Below are 22,367 nucleotides of genomic sequence, written 5' to 3' on the forward strand. Positions count from 1 at the left end.
TTCATTCTGACAAAATTTCGATCTATTACGTTAACCCCAAAAGCAAAGAAGCTTAACTAGTATTTTTGGTCACGTTTCTAAGGCAAATATCTTGGTACACTTGAAATAAGACAAAATCAACAAGTAACTTTTCAGCAACATATTGGAATTAGGAACTTGTTTTAAATACATTTTTAATGATTAAAAAAAATACTACTTCCACAGGCAGATTATTTCATTTATGATAAAAATGTATAAGTAAAATAATCTGCCAGTGGAACTAGTACTTTTTTTAATATTAAAGACATATTTACTTAAAACAAGGTTCTGTATCTTGCTGGGAAGTTGTTAGTTTTGTCTTAACGTGTAGATATTTGCACTAGGAACTAAACCAGTTCAAAAACAAGTTTTGATTCTTTAAAATTTATTTAACCAGGTACGTCGAGAACAAATTCCCATTTTCAACTAAAAAAAATGACTTCACCGACTCTCAGAATTGGTCCAAAGGAGATTCAATTAACAGATTTTGCTGGAATTATTATTCACTATGTTTAACAAGTTGCAGGTGTAATATACCAATTGATTTAAAGTAAGATTAACACACAAATCTTCTATTCAATGTTTATTTACAGGGGGAAAAAACAGGAAACTGCTGCTATAATCCACAATGCAGATTCCGGCATAATGTGATGTTTATAGAGAATATAACAGGAATATCATCAAAACATTTATACATAGAAGTAAATGTATTTACAGGGTAGTTTTTACATGTAAAAAGAATTAAAAACAATGAAATTACTTTTGTCATTTTCACCTTTTTCTGAAGGGAACGTGTCAACATCTTTTTTAAGAGGAACTTTCAGCCTGGTTAAGACAGAAAACGTACATAAATATTTTCCCACCGTGCTCGTCTGAGCCACACCGTTCACAAAGCTGCACCAGAAACATTTCCTATGAGATCCTTAACAATTTTCTGCTCATGATTTAACTCATGGTTGAAAATCAGCAGAGTGCAGAATACAAAGTCAGTCTGGGGTGCTGCAAACTATCAGTCAATACTGAACGAAAGGCGATACTTTAACCTACGCACGCTCAAGAATTTTATGTAAACAATTGAACATTTTAATAAAGAAAGTTTGCTTCAGCTGGTGGAAGATCACAAATTTTAAAAAATCCATCACACAATGACCAAACTACAAATTAAAACCAGGTTTAAAACTGATGTTAGAGTAAAACCTAATTCAGACCATTAAAAAAAAGAAAATCTAAATTAAAAATAGATTTTTCTGCAAAGGTTCGCACACTGCTAAAGCAATCCCCCAAACCAACTGTGTTATTTTTTTTTATGCATGGCAAGAGGATGACTACATGCACCAGCTTAACAGAAAAGCTTTTTCTCAAAATAAAACCATCTTAAAGATCTATTTCAGTTAAGTCATTAAAATAAAAGCAATTGAAAAACTGAAATTTCCATTGGTAAAAAGATAGAAAAAGCGCACAATTATCTCGTTTCATAAAAGATGTTAACCTATGTGCTGCAAAGACTACATCAGCACTTAAGAGACACAGAATTAGCCTAAAACATTCAAGTCTAATGGCAAACAGACGGTATCCTGGAATCAGCAGGGATGCATTTAATGGGTTTTTTATTATTAAAAAGACAAGTGGTGAAAAACCTTTTAACCATATTTTAAATGATTGTTCTTGTTGGTAAACCAAAAGTCCAGAACAGCCAGAGCAGGACAAAAACAATTAATATTGTCATCGTACTTTGAAAACAACGTTCAGATCTTTAGAGAATCATCTGCTTTCTTCTGCTGACGTTAGCGACGGATAATTTAAGGTGTTTTTTCTCCAGTCACTGGATCCAGCAAACCGTCTGAGACAGACAGCTGCTCCTTGACGTGCAGGCTTTCTGTGTGACCCTCAGATTCCTCAGAGGGAATCAGAAGCACATCTGATGAAGACGGCGAAGCGGCCTCCGAAGACGGCTGTTTTAATTCAACGCCTTCCTCCGATCTGGGATTTGGCGAGTCGTTTTCCTGCTCGTCTGCTGGTAGTTTCTGCTCCAATTCAGGCCGGTCGGCATCATCAAGTGTCTCACTTGGAGATATGTCGTTATCAGATGGTTTCCAGTCCGTTTCTTCTGGCTCTAAAGCCGTTGTCGTTGACAAGAGGGTCACCGTCTCTTTGTCATCTGCTGACTGCTGGATATGCCTGTGTCAAATTAAATAGAAAAGGATATTAAAATTCACATTTTTGTTCTTTCATTTGGGTCTGTACTACTAAAAACAACCCAAGCCCTTAAAACAAACAAGACAAAAGAAAACATCTAGTCATTTTTAGCAGTAATGTTTTTTTATTGTCTGGAAAAATTCTAAAGTCATATTCAAGGGCACTGCACCGTTACCTAGCAACCCCAGCCAAACCTAGACGGTTACCTAGCAACCCAAACGGAACTAAAGCACATTTGGCCAGTTGGTTTTTACTCAGTGGTTTGGCTGCTGGAAAAAACAAATGTACTTTGCTGCTGACTTAGGCTGCGTTCACACTGCAGCCTTAAGTGACCCAATTCCAATTTTTGTTTTTTAGACGTAATGCGACCTGTATCTGATGTTTTTATTTGACGTAATGCGACCTGTGTCTGATCTTTTTATTTGAAGTAATGTGACCTGTGCCTGATCTTTTTATCACAGTCTGAACAACACAGTTTGGATTTTTTCCAAATGCGACCCATGCCACTTGAATATCCGATGTGTATCCAATTCAATCTGCAGGTCGCATTCATCCGACCTGAACAATATTGATACTCAACGTCACTATTCTACGTCCTGTTACATGCAAGCAGGAAGAAAAACAACATCCATGTGGGACTACTATAAGGATTAAGTTGTTAATATGCTGGCTCTGGTTGGACAACAACTTCAAATGTGTAAGCTATGCTCCGTTAGCATCCATGTTTACTTCCGCAAACACTGAGCACTACTACTTCTTTTTATTGGGGTTGGTAAAACACTGAGCACGCTCTCTATGTGTGACGTTATTGGGCCCTCTACTGCACATGCAGGACACTTTCAGGTTTTTTGCAGTTCACACTGGAGAACATATACAAGTCGCACTTATTTGGAAGAGTGAATGGCCACAGCAAAAAAAAACAAAAAAAAACTGATTTGACAAAGAAAATTGGAACTGGGTCACTGGGCGGCAGTGTGAACGTAGCCCAAGTATTCAGAAACCACTTGCTGCTTTCTTGTTGGTTGTGTGGAAGGCTCTACTTATACTTCTCAAAGATGTATATCTGTTTAATTGCACATCTGTTTGCAGTGTGAATAAAGTGAGAGTTGGGGGCTGTGTCCAGCAGCAGCTTATTTATTTTGATTTAAAGTGACAAGAGACCTTAAAACAGCTCATTTTGAAAGGAGCTCAAAATAGGCAGACTAAAATCTTATTATCCAAGAATGATTTTGTGCAAAAGATGTGATGAACATGTTATAATTTGATTACTGACTCAGATCAGTAATGTTTGGCTGTGTTTATCTGCTAAATGAAGCAACTTCCTTACTTTTTCTTAAATTTGTAAATTAAAAACTGCTAATGGCTGCTTATGTAGGCCACCAGTAAGTCCCTTTAAGTAGAACAGCAGTTCTTTAGTTTCAGATTTAATGCCAGTAAGAGTTTCTACTCACACTTTGTCCTGGTCTTTGTCTTCAGGTCTGATGTCTGTTTAGTTAAACCGAGAAAGAAACACTTCTTTCTTTATTCACAATTATAAGAAAGCTTGTAGCAGGCCTCAGAATTTAAAAATACAAACCTTTTTCCTGAATGACTCTACATGTGTGATGCGGCTGGTCAGTTAAATGCTTGGACATTAGGTCTCCGCCGGACGCATCAACAAGCAGATCGCAGTTGAGACAGATGAGGGTTAATCTGAACAAAAGCAAGAAATCTTCCGTCACTTTCCGCCTCAGATCTTTTGCCTTTAGAGATAAGAAAAAGCTTTTTTACTTTATTCCAGGTGAAGTCTTCCTGCGATCCATTTTTAAAATCCTCTGTTTGCTGATGGTGCTATGAAATCTAATAAAAGGGGGTGAAGAGGCAAAGTTAGATTGCTTGTGATAGTCACGATAAGGGAAAGTGGCAAAAACAACGACTTGTTACTCACTTTATCATGTGATTCCCAAAAGACACTTTACATCCTGTTCGGTACGTGCATGCGCCGCAGTTTGAGAGCATTGGAAAATGTGAAAAGAAGTCGTCGACCTCGCTGTTACACTCGATGCATGTGTAGCAACCGTCACCGGCACTGAAAACACAGCACAAAGAATATCAGGGAGAAAGGCAGTCATTTTTTTAAGATTATGTTCCGGTTTGAAGTCAGCAAAGTTAAATCTTAGCCAAAATATCTAAATATAAACACCATTTTATAATGGTAAACCTACAACAACTAATTAATTTTGTCTGTCAAGAAAACGTGGAATCAAATCAAATTTTATTTGTATAGCACATTTCAGCAGCAAGGCATTTCAAAGTCCTTTACATCATATCAAACACAGAAACACAATGCAACACAGAATCAACAATCAAAACATGACATTAAGTCAGGTTCCATCAATAAATTTGTAACTGATTACGTTTCAAATACAATCCTAAACAGGTGGGTTTTTAGTCGAGTTTGCATCCATAAAAGGTTTACCTGTTACACTCCTACTGTGTTATATGGAACAAAATACCTGTTGCTGTTTTTATTCCCACTCACGCTCACAATCACACAGTTTAAACCGATGTAAACAGCATTTTAATGGGCTTCTGGCTCCGTACACCTCTTTCACAGAATTTCGAGCAGGGACTCAATCGTCCCTCACCGAATTTTGTGCAATTCTATGGTACCTGTTAGTGTCTAGAATTTACAGGGTTTCCGTTACGCGCAATGACCCTCAGTCATTCGCTGTTTTTCTTCCGGCACCAGGAATGTGGAACTTCATGTTTCTACTTCATTCTCAGAGTGTTGGTGTGAGTGTCTTCTTTCAGGTCAGCTCTTTAACCATTATATAAAATACTATATAAGCTTTTCAGTTTCCTGCTCCGTCTTGTGTGTTTCAGCTGAAGCTGTGAATTTTAGAGAACCGTGCAGTGAATCCTTAACGAACCTGAGATTCTTGAGTGCCAGGTTGTGCTTGGAAGGTCGACGTTCTTGCTTTCTGCTATAAGTAGACTTGGCCTTTCCCATCCTAGGATCTTTTATTTTAGACCTGGATAGGTTTACTGGAGCCTTGACTTTGAAGTTCGGGAAACCCGTCGGCTCTGGAGTCACAGTAACCGCTGATCGATTGGAGCCGTGTGGCATTATCGGTCCCTTTCCTGTCAGTGAGGCCCGAATTGTAACCTGCAGCAACAACAGAACATGGATTCAGCCAGTTGAACTAAAATAAAATGTTCAAATTAATATCGTTGACCGGTTCAGACCTTTGTACCCGGAGGAAGACCCTCCAACGCTTTAGGCTTCCTAAAAGTCTTGTGGACGTGAGTCCGGTGCTCTGCTTTTTCCTTGTAGGTGAGGAAATGTAGTCTGCATTTTCCACATCGATGGATCCCTTTTTTCTGAAATATAGCAATGTATATTTGTAAAACATTTCCATTTTTAGACAACCCTGAAGAAGGTTACTGCAGTAGAAGAGTCTGAAAGAGAGGAAGCTTCAGGTCACATCTAATTTAACCTCCAAGAGACATTTCAGGAAGCTTTAGAAAGTTTTTCAACTCACATCTTTACCTCTACCAAACATTTGTTCTTCGTATTGTTCCAATATAATTAATTTAGGGCCAGGGCTTTAACTGGTTAATTTAAAAAAATGTATTTCAAAGATTTAAATGCGTTAAAAATGTAAATCACTTTTTCTTTTTTAGATATAGAAGTCCTGAGCAGGAACCTTTGTATTGTGTCTCTGGTACAGCCTTAAATATGTCGCACAAGCGACATCTGGAAACAAAGGTCATGGACGACGACCTTTGTTTCCACCTTGTCCCATTTTGGGGTTCATTTTTGAATAATAATTGAAAAAAAGACATCCGATTATGGGACGCTTAAAAAGACATTACAATGTTAAGCTATTCAGGTCTAAAATATCATATATAAGAATATGAGCCATCCCCAACGCTTATAGTCCACATTTCTAAATAAGTATGTTTTCAAAGAAGTTAAGCAATAAATGTCTTTGTTGTTGAGCTCATATGTCTATTTATTCAATAATTTAGCAGCAAAAACAGTTTTTGAATTAGAAATGTTGCTTATTTTGTTAATATATGGTTTTCATTTAAAGTGCAATTTATTAAATACATATCCTGTGATTAAGTCTATTAAAAATTTTAATCAAGTCCCACCACTATTATTATGTTTTGGCTGCTAATTTCTATTAGTGTCGTACCTGATGCTTCATGTAGTGCTGCATGTATATGTGACTCGTTCTCAGCACCTTGAGGCAGAACGGACAGAGCAGGTCTTTTGTATTCTCGTGGACACTTCGGAAATGTGCCTCCAAGTCTGAGAAGAAGGAAGACCTGTAATCGCAAACCTGTGGAGTCAGTTGAACACAATGTTAGCCTCTGGTTTCCACTTTTCACGAAACATTAGGTAAGCAATAGCTGAACAATAATGACAAGCAGTAGACCTGGCAGACATAAGGCATTTCACCGGGTTTGTGGTTGGCCTTCATGTGCTCCAGGAGCACCTGCTCCGATTCAAACGCCAGCTCACATATCTTGCAGTTGGCTGCAAAGTGAACACCAACAAAAGTAATCAACGCCCTAAGATTAAATCAAAAAGTCTGGGGTGGGGGAGATGTTTGGATCATGTTTTTTTACTCGAAGATTCAATTGGGCTGTGAGCGCTCTCGATGTGGCACTGCAGCTGGAAGGGAGTCATGTACTGCCTGTAGCAGTGGTGGCAGGTCGTGTGGCTTTCCCAGCTCTCACTGTTCTGCTTCTCCAGCTCCAGGTGGTGCTTCATGTGGTTCATGAACCTGCACAGGAAGACGGACACACCCTGAGTTTTACTTCCATAATTTTAGTTTATATGTTTTATTTTGTATTATGCATATTTTTTGTTATTGTGACATTTATTTTGAAAGGTTTCAGTAGGAAGTGGAATCCAGCATGTTCGCTGGGAGTCCAGAAAAAAGATGCACGACATATGGAAACTTTAGCAAGTGGCTGTAGAAAAGCTATTTAAGTTTAAAGAATTTATTGAATAACCTCATTTCTACTTTGAAAGAAGGGTCAGCCAGCGAGGTATGTTTATATGTCTTATAACATTTTTATGTCATTATTGTACTCATCTCATTTAAGTTTATGTTATATTTTAGTTTGACGTTGGTGTTGGTGTCAGTGGGAACGAAAGTGGAGGTGTAACAAGAACAACCATAAAGATTTGCATTAAAGCTGACTTCATACCATCTGTTAAACGAACTCTTTATTGCCGTCAAGAAGAGGTGGAAGTGATAAGAGTCTCGAGAAGATATAGTTCTTAAAATACAGAGATGTATTTTACACATTGAGGTAAAAAGAAGCTTAAAGGTGACCTGTTATGCTTCTGGAACAAGTTAGGATAAGTATATACAAAACATGTTCATTACATTGTTTTTACACAAAATTGTTCTTAGATACTGAGAATTTAGTCTGATAAGATCTGCCTAAAAACAATTATGGAACTGCACATCTTTGAAAAGCAGAAGTGGAGCCTCCTGCACAGCCAACAAGAATGCAACACCGGGGTTTCTGAACAGTAAGCCAACAACAAAAACACTTGTCTTTTCCAGTAGCCATTATACATCGAATACAGCAATAAAACCAGCGGACTAAACATGATAGAGTGCCACTTGGGCTGCTAGGTGACGGGCTGGGCTTTGCTGGGGTTACTAGGTAACGGTGCAGTGCAGAATGTGACTTAACAAGAAGTTTTTGAAACAGCTATATTTCCAGACACCAAAAAAATAAAGTTATTGAAGAAAAAACGGTTGGGTGTCGGGGGTTTTTAAGCGCTCGCTCAATAGGTTCCCTATAAACATTTGATTTAAAACTAAAATTGAAGACAACTTCAAAGAACCAATGAACAAATATGTTGTGCTAAACACATCAAGTTCAATAAAACGCAAAAAAATTCGGTTTTCATTACATTTTTTGGTATATTAGCTTCTCAAAGAAAATAAACGTCATTAAGATGTGGAAAGATAATTAATTATTCATGACTTGTGTACATTAGTCCCGATCCTTGGGGGTTTTAAGATAAATGAAGAAATCTCCCCACAACTCACTTTCTAAGTATGTATAATGGGCGTTATAATATCAGCAATTATATGGGACTGCTTTTGTTCTTCCTAATGATGTAGTGCTCCACGGCTGCTTTCAGCACCTCCGCAGCTACCTGCCTCCGCTGCCCTGACAAGGCGCAGCCCATTTTTCAGCCTGAACATTCTGCAGCCTCAGCTCCCCAAACAGAAATTTTCTTGTGGATGAACTATGACCCCCGACTGTGAAGAGTGCTGTACCAGTACAAATGTGCTTCCCCATTAAAAGCAGCTTACAGAAGCTTTTTTTTTTGCAATGTTCTGAAGCAAAGTTATTTAATCAAAGGGGTAGTTTTTACGCCAAGTAAACTAGAAGTCATTTTTCATTTTTAGGCCCAGGAGGGAAAACGGTGTGATGCAGTCATCTATCTGAGAGGAAAGTTAGCACTGTTCCGGCGTTTGCGCAAGACAGATATATTTCCAAAGAATTCCTTAAAGTCCTCAGGTGCTGTTTGACAACAAGCTCATCATAGTGTGATGGAGATTTCACAAACCACTCACTGATGGAAAAGGTTTGGCTCAAAAATGTTAATGAACAAGACACAAAAGCAATATACTGTGATTTCAAGCACAGACAAGATACTAAAATTAATAAAAACAGATTTATCCGCACAAAGTTCACCTATAAAAATTTACCTTTCACCTACGAGCTTCTCCCTCCATTTCAGCTGGATTATAGAATTAATCTAAAAAATAAAAAAAAACTTTCACCCTTAAAGAGTCTTAGTTTCTAAAAATGACGACTGTTTTTCTAACTTTGCCTACAGTTGGGCAGTTTTGCTTCTCTAACCCACATTAAGGACACTGTTGATATGTTGCCATAGTAACAACAAAATCGACACGCAATTGGCTGATCAGTGCCACATGATGACCCCTATTCCAGAAACATGCAAGGAACCACATTCTCAAGAGAAACTTTTGTTCATTAAAGGAATAAGTCACAACAGGAAAACTAAAAAAAAAAATATCACACTGTTACAAGGCATTCAAATTACTTATATGTATTACTTCCTATGCTGACTATTTTTGAGTAAAGCTCAGTAGGACCATTTTAAGTTTTTATGTGGGCTTAAATCTCCAATGACTTTTTTAAATTATTGGATTGCTTTTTTTGACCCCTAAACGTTTTCATTTAATAATTAAAAAGCCACAAAATCTTATAGCTTTTATTCTCTTCCTGATAACTTTAACATCTGTAATCCATTTTTACCGATATATTGAAAAAACTGTTTGTTTTTTATTAATTCTTCTTCTCTAAATGATATGTAGTCATTTTCTTAAACGTTAATAATTAATTATATCCAACTATAAGAAATGGTTAGACATTAACTGACATTATTGTGGATTTTTCTCTACAACCTTTAGTAAAGGGTTAGATATTCCATGCTGATTGGTTTACTAAAATAATAACCTAAAAACTAAAACACAAAACATATCTTCTTGTTTTGAAGTTAATGACTGAGCTGGAATTATTTATGGCACATATTTGATCTCTGGATATAAATTAAATTACACCCACTTATAAAACAACAAACTTACCTAATGTTGTTCTTGAGAACTTTCAAACAACTTTGGCACTTGAAGGTTGTGTTGGTCTTCTGTGCCTCCTGTTTTTCTGCATCTCCTTCAAAGTTTCCATAGTAGAAATCTGCGACTAGCATGATGAGTTTGTTAGTGCTGGTGATGCTCGGAGCTGACAGAGCTGCACCTCCTGCAGTCGCACAACAACGCTGAAATATAAAGACAAACTTTAGCTCCACAGCACAGATTTGTCGTACTGCAGGGTGATAAGGGGCATATAGTAAGGGTGCACTGATTTATTGGCCAGCCGATGTATTTGTGCCAATTTCCTTAAGGGAGATCGGTGATCGGCCGATTTGAAGCCGATCTTATCCACCGATGGTATCAAACTCGGCAAAGGTCTAAAAATCAACCACTGTGGTTCTCTTTTCTCCTGTGAGAGGTTTTACTGACAAACCTGCTGACCAGGTCATATCTGCACATTTACAGTTAACAATAGTCACCCCATTGTTGCCAATTCAGCAACTTTCTTAATATATTAAGTAACATTTCAGACAAAAAACTGGTATCGGCCAAAATCGGAATCGTTGAGTTAGGCTTTTTAAAAGATCGGTAATCGGCCAGAAAACTGTATATAGACTTAAAAACAAACAGAAATTTTACCCCTTTTTCTTCAAGATTGAATGATTTCACAACAGTTTACTCACCACCATATGAAAGTTCACAGCCTCCTCTGAAGGAAAGTCTTCATGACATTTGGAACAGGTTCTCTTTAAAACGCCATTTTCCACTTGGATCGTTACTTTTGCACAGAAAAGTGAGAAATATTACAAATGACAATTTGCACTATTTTAACAATGAAAAAATATAAAATATATGCTCATTTTGAGGTGAAAACCTACCAGAGTCAATTTTGACTCTTTTTACTACTCTGTCAACCTCCGACGCCATCAATCCCCGCTTGACTGAGCTCTGATCTGAATGAGGTCAAACAAAAACATTTGTGGTCTAAATCACTTCCAGCTGATGCTAAAGTAAAGTTTGTACAGCACATAAAGTCAAATACCACTCAAGTCCTTCCCAGTAACGATTTGAAGGGACGGCGTGTTGGAGCTTTGGGGCTGCAGCTGATTAGACTGAGCTGAATACGCGGCAGGGCTCTGGACATTCGCCAAAGTCACCACGTTGTTTCTGATCTGCTGAACCTGAGGCCGGTGGACCACACCAGGCAAACCCATGGCTGAAGAGACCTGCTGAAAAACCTGCTGCCGAGGGGCTGAGAAACGGAAGCAAAAAATATTAGCTGTAACCTGTTGATTTCAAACCGGCTAATAAGCACAGCTAACCAGGTTTACCTGGAACAATTGTAAATGATGTTCCAGGGGGATACTGGGTTCCAAGAGTGGCAATAAGGTCACTGCTGTTTGCTAATTGTGGAGAAGTGACAATAAATCCCTTAAAGAAGAAAAGAAAATCAACATGAAATATATTTTTTTTTAGTCCTATTGATTATTACTCCTTATAAATCTAATTGAAAATACCTGATTATTAACTATAACAGGTTGAGGAGCCACTGTTGTCAGGGAGGGGGATACGGTTTTCACTGTAGTCACAGGTACATTCAGTGGCAGCACTATAGGTGAGGGGCCTGCAGGGGCCTGGAGTGGAGTAACTTTCTTCTGTTGTGTTCCTGCACTGGTCCTCTGAGGAGGAGCGGGGCTGGGCTTACTGTCCTTCTGGTTACCAGCTGTAAGAAAATACAAAGAGGTGATCACATGTTGCTGCAGGAGGTAAGCTGTAACTCCAACTTTCACCAAAAACATATTCATATTTAATTTCAGAGCTGCTATACAGATGCATCTCAATGAATTGGAATATTGTCAAAAGCTAATTTGTTTAGGCAATTCAATTCAAAAGCTAAAATATTACTAATTTTAAATAAAACTGAACATTTAGTTTCTAAATAAATAAATAAATACAAACTATTTTTAATGCAGAAATGTTTTGCTTTTTCCCCAGTTAAAGCCTGCACTATCATGTCAGGCAGAATGTCAACAAAGGTAAGCTACAGAAAAAAATCAACTGCAAAGACTCTGCCAGTCCTGAGTACTGCATCAGAGCATATTAATGAATAAACTCACTGAACTCGTCTTGCCTTTGCATACAAGCGTATCTACGGACTGTTGTCAAGAGGAAGATGAGAGACAACAGAACCAATAATCCAGATGGGCTGAAGGCCAGTATTAGTCACAGTCTAATCTCCTCCATGCCATGCCACATTGATGCAATAATTCATGAAAAAGCAACCAAACATCCAAGTCTTTACAATGTGCAGGACATGAATGTACTTTTTAATAAGCTAGCATTTCAGTATTACAAACCTTTTCACATTGACGTTATATAATATTAAAATGTACTGTGAAACTGGATTTTAGGCTTTCATTAGCTACAAGTCAAAGTCATCAAAAATAACAGAAATAAACACTTAAAATGTATAATAACTCTGTGATACGAGTTTCAGTTTTCTTAATTACTTTTACACAAAATCTAGGATATTTCAATTTACTGATAAATGTTGAGCATATAGAGAATACACTTTTACATACAGAGAACTCCAACGAAGATGGGTTCATCGTCGTCGTCATCATCGATGAGATGAACTTGAGGAACTTGTTTCTGCCACGGTTCCAGCTCCTCCTCTACACACTCCATGAACAGCTCAGACATGGTGGACCTGAAACAGACATAAAAAAATTAAAAAACAACAAAATTCACATTTATATACTTCATTTGGGCTCAACTGCTTCTCTAAAAACAGCCTAAGCTCTTAAAAAAAAAAAAAAAAATACCCAGTTGTTTTTTGGCAACAAGTTCATGCGTTTTGGTGTCTGAAGAAGAAGCCGTTTCAAAAACCTCCCAACTGTTAAATCAGAATCAACTGACACTGCACTGTTACTTAGCAACCCCAGCCCGTTACCTAGCAACGCCAGCCAAACCCCAGTCCCTCGCCTAGCAACCCAAGTGGAATTCGAGCATGTTCGATCTGCTGGTCTTATTGCTGTATAAGCTGCAAAATGGCAGCTGAACCCCCCCCCCCCAAAAAAAAACCCTAAGTGTTTTGTTTGTTGACTCAGAAAAGGTGTTTGTTCAAAGACGGTTGGATTATTGCACATTTGTTCACAGTCATTTTCACATTTCAAACATTTGGATCTAAGGTGAGAAGAGGTCCTAAAACAGGCAGCTCATTCTAAAAGAAGTCGTTTTAAAAATAGGCAGAACTGAGCAGACTAAAATCTCATTATGTCATAACGAGGAATAAATGTGCTGAAAATGTTTCGACCCCATAGACCTAAGCTGTTCAAAGAAGCATAATCGGTCACTTTTACACATTAACACTTACATCTTCCCCTAGTTCAAGAGTCATGTGAGCAATCTATCTAGAGACAGACCTGTAGTAAAACTGCATTTTTTATGTTTGGAAGTGAAATCTATTGACTTTAGTTATCACAACTGAACTTTTGTCATTTAGAAATGAAATGTGTAAAAAACAAACATCTGGAAATATCCAACATCTTTCACACTCAACTTTTTCCTTTTTCCATATTTTTCCAGACCTTGACGATGATGGAAGAAACCCGATTCTCAGGTCCAATCAAACACAACATTACATTCCCAGGTCTGAGTCCTGATTTCAGAGCAGAATGGAGCAAACAGCAGAAATAAAAATGTATATTTCTGGAATTTTCATAAGGTTTTAAACAAATGGTAGCCATATTGGATTTGAAACCCGGGTTGTTTGAGAGCCCTGACTTTTCAAGTAAGAATTCCAACTTCAGGATGGAAACAAAATCCACCATAAAGCCTTAATTAAAGAAGGTTGTTTAACTGCCTTCATAAAGGCAGAAAGCTGCCTTTACCTGACTGCAGGTTTGTTCTGGTTAAAATGGAGTCTGTCTTTTGGATTGTTGCCACATGCTTGCTCAGAAAGAGAGATTGCTTTTAACTCAAATTGATGCAATCATCTGTCAAGTCGCCATATGCTTGCTCAAGTGGATTTGCTGAGGAAGTCAATGCAATTGGTGGGGCTTCTTAACTGAGTAACTTTTTGCCACTTGGCATTATAGTCTGAAGTTAACAGTATAGTAATATAATTACAGTTAAACTTGATTTTATGGAATTTCAATAGCTCTTTACAATTAGGTTGACGTCATAATATTCTGTATGACATGGATTAGTTCCTTTTCTCCTATAAAAGGATTTCCCAAAATGAGGGAAATCGACATCGATAAATCAGTGCATCCCCAATTCTTTTGGATGATTTTTGTTGTGAACTGACACCACAGGAATAAATTTAAACAACTTGAATCAAAGTCAACAGTATTCATTATCAATTCATCATCAACTCAGGAAGGCCAGCTGTGTTGTAGGATGACCCCTCCACATAATGCACTGTTTGATAATGTCACCCACCCCAAACATTAGGCTGTTACAGATCTGAAAAGCTCCTGAAGACAAACTACTGCATCCTAGGTGCACATATGAGCGTTACAGGAGATCCTTCCTCCAAGTAGCACTTTCACTGTTGTTGTTTGCACTTCTTATAAACAAGCTGCTGTTGTTTCTTATGCACATTTTTAAATAACCCTGCTGGTCTTGGCTTAGCATACTAGAATATCTATGGACTGTTGTCAAGAGGAAGACATAGCTGTTCATTTTTGTGTAAATCTACATGCTTCGACTTGGCTCAATACACCTGAATATCCCCACTGAGGGACAATAAAATTGATTTATATTAAATTCGTTAAAGCACTACCCAGATAAAACCTGTCTATAAAGGTTTTTCCTTTCTTTTAACAGTAATTTATTAATTATAAGCTGATGAATATCGACCAGTCAGAGGGCTAATAAACACAAAGCATTGCAATTTGACTGTAGGAAATCAATGTTGAGTAAAAAAAACAATCCCCCACCCCCCAACAATTAACAAAAACGTAGCTTGTTGTAACAACCTAGCTACTACTAACACCTTTTAATCCAAATAAGAGTCCGAGCAGCAGACATTATAAGCTACAGTCTGGCTCATCTAGCCCTTTCTGCAGACAAGCTAATGCTAATGTTGGGCTTTTGCAGAGCTTTTGTTCTCCACGTTGATGCGTCTGCTTTCAGCTTTCAGCACAAAGGCAGACATTAAAACCCTTTTAGATTTTAAAATCTTCTCTACAACCCAGCTTCGCGCCACGTCGTAACAGCTGTTGATTATCGATACCAGCTAATGTTGCTCCATAACAGCAGCATTGGCTAGCTAGCATTAGCAGGGGGGATCTGGCACAAAGACCTGCTGAAGAGGATTGGTTTGTCAGCTCACCTTTTTTACTCCCACTTTCTGGGTTCAGGAGACGAAACTTTCTACATGCGGTCTACAGGTCAGTAAGAGTCCTAAAAGCGGTGAGTTTGGCTTTTTTTTTTTTTTTTTTTTACCGCTGTACATCACACAGAGGAGAGGGGGGGTCTGGTGCTGGTCGGTTAGCTAGTCCCAGGCAGCGGAAATGCTCGGGGAGTCTGGACCAATCACATCCCCGGGAACAGACTGCTTCCCAGTCCCTCTGGCGGGGTTTTAATTTGCTCCATACGACTTTAAATACTCCCAGAGCCCGTGTTATGTACCCCTTTAGTCTGTTTGGTCTTAATATTTCTCATTTAGCTTCAACAAAGTGAGAATATAAAATCCAAGAAGCCTCCAATTCAATCTGACAACGTGTTTGCTAACAATTACACTCCGATTTTATTACTGTATGCACATCTCGAACTATATCAGACCCGACGGCACCAGTAATTTTAAAGCCTTTTAAACGCTGGGTCCATGCCGAGCCCGGACCCAGTATGTTTCCACGAGAGAATAGCGTAAACATTTTGTAAATTAATATAAACATAAAATGCTGCTGTAGGATACTGGTGAGCAGAGTTAGGCAGTAACTAGTTACATTTACTTGAGTAGCTTCTTGTAAAAAACAATTGGTGGGTCGCAGACACGTGACCCGGATGTCGCGCGAAATTCAGACGGTTTTTCAGGAAGTGGATTTCTCCGGTTCAAAACAGAGCAAAATGGATCACAGCGAGTGCGCTAATGCCCTAAATGGGCTGGCACAGACGAGGTATCGCGAACAAATACGCGTATATTTAGGATATGATCCATATTATCTCGGTAAAAAAAAAAAAAAGATTTGTCGTGTAATCTTGAGGATTTACCCGGTGTCGAAACGATCCCCGTAACTATCTGCTGCTGCAGACCTCATATTATTCAACGAACCAGATGAAAGCTTTCAACAGCCTGGAAGGATAGGATTATTTTGTTTCACTTTAAAGGAGCATTAAATGGCCGTCTACTTGTTTCTGCCCGGGTGAGTAGTGAGTTTTTAAGTAGCTAGTCTATGATAACAGGGTGCAGGGAGGTTTCCGTGCCTTAGCTCTTTCCTCCGCTGTTTTGAAGCTTCTGTTTGTGGCCTCTTGTTAATTCTTTGGTATCCCAGGTGAACAGTGGGGGCCCAGTCTTGGGAATCTACATCACCTGCTGCGCTCGGACAACCTAAAAAGTAGTAAAGTAAGACGTGAAATGCGAGCCCTAAGCTAGCTGCTAACAACATTAGCACTCAAACACTTTCTGGTCTCAACCAAGCTAGGGCGTAAAAATAACGCATCTTACCTTACGTATGAATGCTTGTCTTTCTAAATAACTGTCCAATAAAATATCTGAAAACACAATTTAAATGATGCGGACCTCACCTGTTAGAAAGTGGTCGCTGCAAACTCTGGCATGTATACTTTGCGCAGCTCTTGCGTTCAGTCGTAGATTGTTGATCCACGCTTCTCGTCTTTTTTCGGTAAGTTCTTTAAAATTAACTCCTTTGTGACCAACTACTTTCGGAACGCGAAAATAACGTTTGTCCTTCTCTCTGTTTGATCGGTTGAAACAACCGTACACGACACACACTCCAGGCATTTTGAAGCTGGATTAACAGAAGTCAATTGGCTGCATTTACTCCCTGACCCCCCATGTGCGTTGCGTGACGTCGGTACTACGTCATCTTCAACCCAGCAACACTTTAAGGACTATTTTAACTAGACTGTACTTTTTTTTACTTTTACTTGAAGTATCGCTACTTTCACTTGAGTAAAATTCCTGGATCCCACTTTGAGTAACTTCAGTGAATGAAGAACAAGTTTGTTTTAAACAAAAAAATCACCAGATATTCACTCCTGTGTTTTTGTTAAAGTTTCAGAAGTTTCATATTAAGAAATTAGTTTTGATCTATTTTTTTTCCTTTGCTTGACTTTATTTTGTAATTATGTGAATTATTTTCATTTTGATCTTTAAAAAAATATATTTTCACATAACTGTATGTTTTATGTTGGAAGAAATTGATCTGAAAAAACTTTGTTGATTTTACTTTTACTGCAGTAAATATATGTTGAAGAGGCACTGCCACCGCTACTAGTGAGTCACCTGCCTTTGCTTTCCAGGGCACATAAAACAAAAAAGGTACAAATATCTAACTTTTTTTTGTTACAGTTAAAATAGAAGATTAAGAAAAACTCAGACAAAAATAACATATTTTTAAATTTACTCTTTGTATTTATTAATCTTCTCTAATAAAGGTGTTCTGCTGTTTGGTTACACAAATGTTTCATTTCTCTTTAATGCAGTACGTTGCATAAAATCCATCCTCCTGTCTATTGTAACAGAAAGTTGACTCTTCCTTTCCACCACTGTGTGAACATTATGAGCTGTAGTTATGTAAATATGAATAATTTATAATAGTGCTTTAGGGGCTTATTACATTAATTTAATTGCTCTTTAGATTGCATTTCTTCTTACTACGATCTGGGGCTATTAACACAACAAAAATCATGAAAACGTTTAAAAAGAGAAAGTATTTATTTAAGATAAAAATAAATTTGGTCATCAGAGGCCTTTTGGAAATACACTTTTTGTTTAAAAAATCAAATTTATATCTTTGAAATGTTTCTTTCTGTAAATCTTATGATATCTTATGTCTAAAATAGTTAGATTTAATAACACCAACAACACATTTTAACAGAGGATTGTTTATCAGAGTCACCACACACAGAAATATACAGAACATGGGTATGTTTCAAAACACTCCTTGTTTTAAGATACTGTTGAAACAGAGAAAGTGCCAGAAGCTTCTTACATGATATAAGAAGCCTGGACTGCTCAGTGATCCAAATTTGTTTTATAGAAATAAAAGTAAATGCTGTATTTTATTTTTAAATAAAAGTTGTGTTTCACTGAGTCTGGAGGAATGAAGAGAAAATAAGAATAATTATGTTCATTATTATTATTATTGTTAGTATTAGTATTATGTTGTTGTTGATAACAATTAAAATCTGTATATACCTGTGTACAATGTGGAAAAGATACATTTTATAATAAATATATAAAATGAAGACGTTGTGGGACATAAAAAGACTTCACGAACTTCCAATGATATATGAGTGAAGAAAAACCAAGTCCATCCTTGTTAATCCATGCAATAATTACAGAGTACAGCTGGGCGTATTATAATTACATAGTACCAATGAAAAGATGGAAAGTAAACCATTCCTTTACAGGATTTACAACCGGCTGTATGTCACTTAATATACAGAGAACGAGCCTCAAAATGCTATCTTTTTTTATTTTTTAATTGAAAATGTGTGATCTGATACTTTTAACTAAGACATTTAAGGATAAGAGTTTATTCCATGATTTATGCTAAAGTACTAATACTGAGTCAACATCTGGTACATTGTAGAAACTAGAGCATCTGAATCTTAATGTATAGACTGTAAAAAGTCTGGAAAAGCTCAGCATGTGCAGTTTTAATTTTAACTATTCATTTTGCATTAGTTTGCATTTTGCGAGGAAAGGAAAGATGCTGTTTCAGAGGGAGAGTGGACGTATTTTGACCAGGTTCCAAGAATCTCAAGAAGCAAATCAGCTCTGAAGAGTCAACTTTGGTTTATTAGGTGACACCAGAACTAATACAGGGTAATTGTAAGTGTACAGAACAATATAAAGTATTTTAAATTTCATGTTTTGTGCTTACAGATGACAGAAAATACAATGCAGTGCAGTGTTTTCCGTATTTCCTGGGTAAGTAAAACAAATAATGCTTACAAAATAATTATAAAAGTATATTCTAAATCTTAAAATGTTCAATATTGCACCATGAAGATTAGTGTGGAGTGATAAAATACAAAATATATAACTCTAAATGTGGGTTAACTTTCTGATAGAGTAGCTGCTGGGAAAGTTTGACAGATCTGTCCAACAGGTGGCAGTCTGGAATTAGTAATCCACAGCAAAGGACCCTCACACACTTTCATTTAAAAGCAAGGATAAAGCTTTAAATCTGTGTGGTTTGGTGTTTTTTGTTTATTTTTTAATCTTGACTCTGTAAATCAGCCTTTTTGTTCTTCAAAAGCTGCTGGCATTTAGTGCATTATGCTCAAATTCATGCAAAAAAGTGTTCTTCTGTTCTGAGAAATGATAAAGAAAAAACTATTGAATGCTTTGTCATCATGTTGCAAACAAAAAGTTCTTATGTATAAAAACGTGTTTTGAATGTATATATGATAAAAGTCGCATGATTATTTAAGATTTCACAGTTTTATGGGGAAATGTTAACTATTTAAAGTCAGATACAAATGATTTTAATGTAATGTTTTAATAAACCATTTTTTAAACAATATCTAGTTTTATCACTCTTTCTTAATATTCTTTTTCACATTTTTTGCATCACAATGATACACTAGACTTTATTTTTACAGAGCTAGTATAAGATACAGTTCACCACTTTCACTGGATACAGTAGATTTCTGAGGAATAGATGCAGTAAAGGCATTAGAAATATTTGTGTCAGAAATAATGTGTTTGGCGCTGTAGGGTAAGATAAAGTCAGGGCATTTCAGGAAACATTTAAGAAGGATTTTTTAAAAGTTATTTCCAGAAACAGAGATCAGTAACAAAAAAACAAACTAAACCAAATCAATGCCTGATGTGGATAAGTTTCGTCTTCACCTTGGAAATTCCCACACATACAAATGTTGAGAAAGTTGTTCATGGCAGTTAAAATACTATGAAGAAATGGAGAAGAGCTCAATTTATAAAGACCCCCCAAAAATAATGATGAGAGAAGAAATGTTGTGTGATTTGATGGATTTCAAAAATGTGTGGCTCAAGTCAACTTAAGTTCTTTCAGTTCACACACAAAAAACATCTCTCGTATTGTAGGGTCCATTGTGTTAAAGAAAAAATAGACATTTTTCTCCCACGTTAGATAATTTGTTGAGGACGGATCCAAATGTGTTGGTGGTTCTGGCATTAGCACTGATAAAGGTGTGGAAAGAACAGGCCTCTGTTAGTGAAACATCTGGATCTGATTGGAGAGGAAGCCTCTGGTGATGAACCAACACCCAGAGACAAGGAAAAATGAACAATTACAAATAATATTTATTTTACCTAACCACTTGTCTTGTTGAAGCAGTGGCCTAATGGTATTTTCTTATGTACAAAAAATGGACTAATGACAGTTCAAAAAGGATGATGATGATGATGATGATGATCAGACAAACCTGGATCCCACCCAACTGATCGATTTCCCTCCTCTCTCTATTGAAGCAACATCACTGCTTGCCTGCAATCCAAAACAAGAACATAAAGCTCAACAAAGTATAAACATTTATCATCATTTAAAGTAAAACAGGTTAAAGTTTAAGATCATTATGACACAAGCAGAATTCAGCTTAAAGCTTCCCTCAGAAAATCCACCAAACACCTGATTTGCCTTACAAACCTGCATGGGGCACATTCAGAAAACTGCAAAACAGCTGAAACACTGACTTCCTTTAAATCTAAACTAAAAACCCACCTGTTTAGGATTGTATTTAAAAAGTAATCAATTATAAATTTAATGGAACTTGACTTAATGTCGTGTTTTGATTGTTGATTCTATGTTGCATTGTGTTTCTGTGTTTGTAATGATGTAAAGCACTTTGAAATGCCTTGCTGCTGAAATGTGCTATACAAATAAAATTTGATTGATTTTGATTTGTTGTTGCGCAACACCCCCCCCCCTCCTTTCTGTCTCTACTCTCTCACTCTCGTACTTCCTCTTCTGAGAGGGGAGATGTGCTACCAGCTCTCCATCTAACGGGTTAATTGAGTTTCCTAAATCTGCCGGGATTTACCCTGTCCAGAACTGAAGTAAACTCTGTTTAAGCTGGTTTCGAGAAACGATTCACCTGATTTTTAACGGCCTACATCCAGGTGTCTCACCCTTCTTCCCTCTGTGAATTAGCCAGACTGAGCAGCCTACAGCCAACTAGTTTCACAGAGCACACCTGTTAACGGTCGCTCGTTCTCTTATTTTACAACTTGCATTTGTTATTGAACCAGGTAGGTTTTAGTGACTCGGGCGAGTCCCAAGGATGACGTTTTAAATTTGGGCTACCAGCAACTTAAAAACATTTTAAACTTTTTCCTCTCCAGAATCAAACATCACAGCTATTTTACAACCATCAAAGAACTTTAAGGTGACTCATTAACTGAATGTCCACAACATCTTTTAGATTTTCTTTATGCTAAATATTTTATTAGTAAGGCATTTTTGCAAGGGTCAGTACAGCTTAATTCAGTAGCAGAAATAATCAAATAAGTAAAATCAGTCATCTAGTCTGTCTTTCCCTACTGCTGACACTGAAAACTAAAAAAGGAACCTTTGAGAGAGACGGACGGAGCCTGGCGCCTCGAACCCCAGACCTGGCACGACGACGAAGAAGGTGCTGCAGCAGGAGGAAGACGCCGATCGATGAAGGCCAGGATCTCCGCAGGTCTGATGATGAAGAAGGTGTTGCAGCAGGAGGAAGATGTTGATCGGCGAAGGCAGGAATCTCTGTAGGTCTGATGAGCTTCTTCTCCGCATGGATGGTGAGGTCACACAGGACTTGGTGCTGGCAGGAAGGAAGGCACCAGTTCTTCTTCTTTGTCTTTGCCTTTGTCTTCATCTTTGTCTTTGGGGTCTGAACCCAGCCGATGAGAGAAGTGCGATTTGAAGCCACAGGTTGTGGGCCAGACGGGTTGGTCCCCATGCATGAGCAGGACAGTCTTCGGCTCCGTGGCCCCGGCTCTTCTTCAGCTGCAGAGTTCTTTGTCCATCTCGATCTTGGCTCGAAGCTGCCCGGAGGATCCAACGAAAGGTTCCTCTTTTGCACCCACCTTATATAGGGTTTATCCACCCTTTTGGTGCGTTTTCATTGGCTGTCTGCTTAGACAGATGACCTCACATCCATCACTGTCCTTCAGACATTATGTCCTGATGTCTGTGCTGATGTCTCAGAGTTGCTCAACCTCCTATGTCCCTTGCCTGCACAACCTTTCACCTACTCTCTAAATAAGGCGTTGATCATCTCTGCTCTCCTGTTAGTTCCTTGCCTTTCACCTTTCACCTACTCTCTACCTCCAACATATCA

General features: G+C 37.7%; 1 protein-coding gene and 1 long non-coding RNA gene across 3 annotated transcripts; both read right to left on the reverse strand.

Annotated features, from left to right (window-relative positions):
- Window positions 1-586: 586 nt before the first annotated feature.
- Window positions 587-17,063, reverse strand: znf280d (zinc finger protein 280D). Of its 2 annotated transcripts, XM_005814902.3 has the most exons (19): window positions 16,617-17,063; window positions 16,296-16,419; window positions 12,443-12,570; window positions 11,378-11,583; window positions 11,192-11,291; window positions 10,903-11,112; window positions 10,739-10,813; window positions 10,544-10,638; window positions 9,855-10,045; window positions 6,835-6,992; window positions 6,642-6,742; window positions 6,399-6,545; window positions 5,443-5,577; window positions 5,127-5,362; window positions 4,142-4,282; window positions 3,985-4,053; window positions 3,791-3,906; window positions 3,666-3,699; window positions 587-2,196 (listed from the first exon to the last, which is right to left on the reverse strand). In XM_005814902.3, the coding sequence occupies exons 1-19, from the start codon at window positions 16,831-16,833 to the stop codon at window positions 1,818-1,820; spliced, it is 2,862 nt and encodes a 953-aa protein (XP_005814959.3). In that variant the 5' UTR covers window positions 16,834-17,063; the 3' UTR covers window positions 587-1,817. The 2 variants fall into 2 exon arrangements, with proteins under 2 accessions (XP_005814959.3, XP_023188239.1); XM_023332471.1 differs by lacking the exons at window positions 16,296-16,419; window positions 16,617-17,063 and adding an exon at window positions 15,202-15,395.
- Window positions 17,064-17,923: 860 nt separating this feature from the next.
- LOC111608419 lies at window positions 17,924-21,656 on the reverse strand. The gene is made up of 2 exons (XR_002752645.1): window positions 21,615-21,656; window positions 17,924-20,533 (listed from the first exon to the last, which is right to left on the reverse strand). It is a non-coding gene; the product is annotated as an uncharacterized LOC111608419 (long non-coding RNA).
- Between the last annotated feature and the right edge of the window lie 711 nt (window positions 21,657-22,367).

The sequence above is a fragment of the Xiphophorus maculatus genome, chromosome 4, assembly GCF_002775205.1.
Source record: "Xiphophorus maculatus strain JP 163 A chromosome 4, X_maculatus-5.0-male, whole genome shotgun sequence".
Lineage (NCBI taxonomy): Eukaryota > Metazoa > Chordata > Actinopteri > Cyprinodontiformes > Poeciliidae > Xiphophorus > Xiphophorus maculatus.

Bases quoted from the DNA above. Each gene is read 5' to 3' on its own strand.
- znf280d (XM_005814902.3), bottom strand. From the start codon at position 16,833: ATGCCTGGAGTGTGTGTCGTGTACGGTTGTTTCAACCGATCAAACAGA. The intron at 10,639-10,738 runs GTAGGTTTTCAC...TCTGTGCAAAAG, and splicing joins AAGAGTCAAAATTGACTCTG to TAACGATCCAAGTGGAAAAT. The intron at 2,197-3,665 runs GTGAGTAGAAAC...AATTTGACACAG, and splicing joins GACAAAGACCAGGACAAAGT to GCATATCCAGCAGTCAGCAG.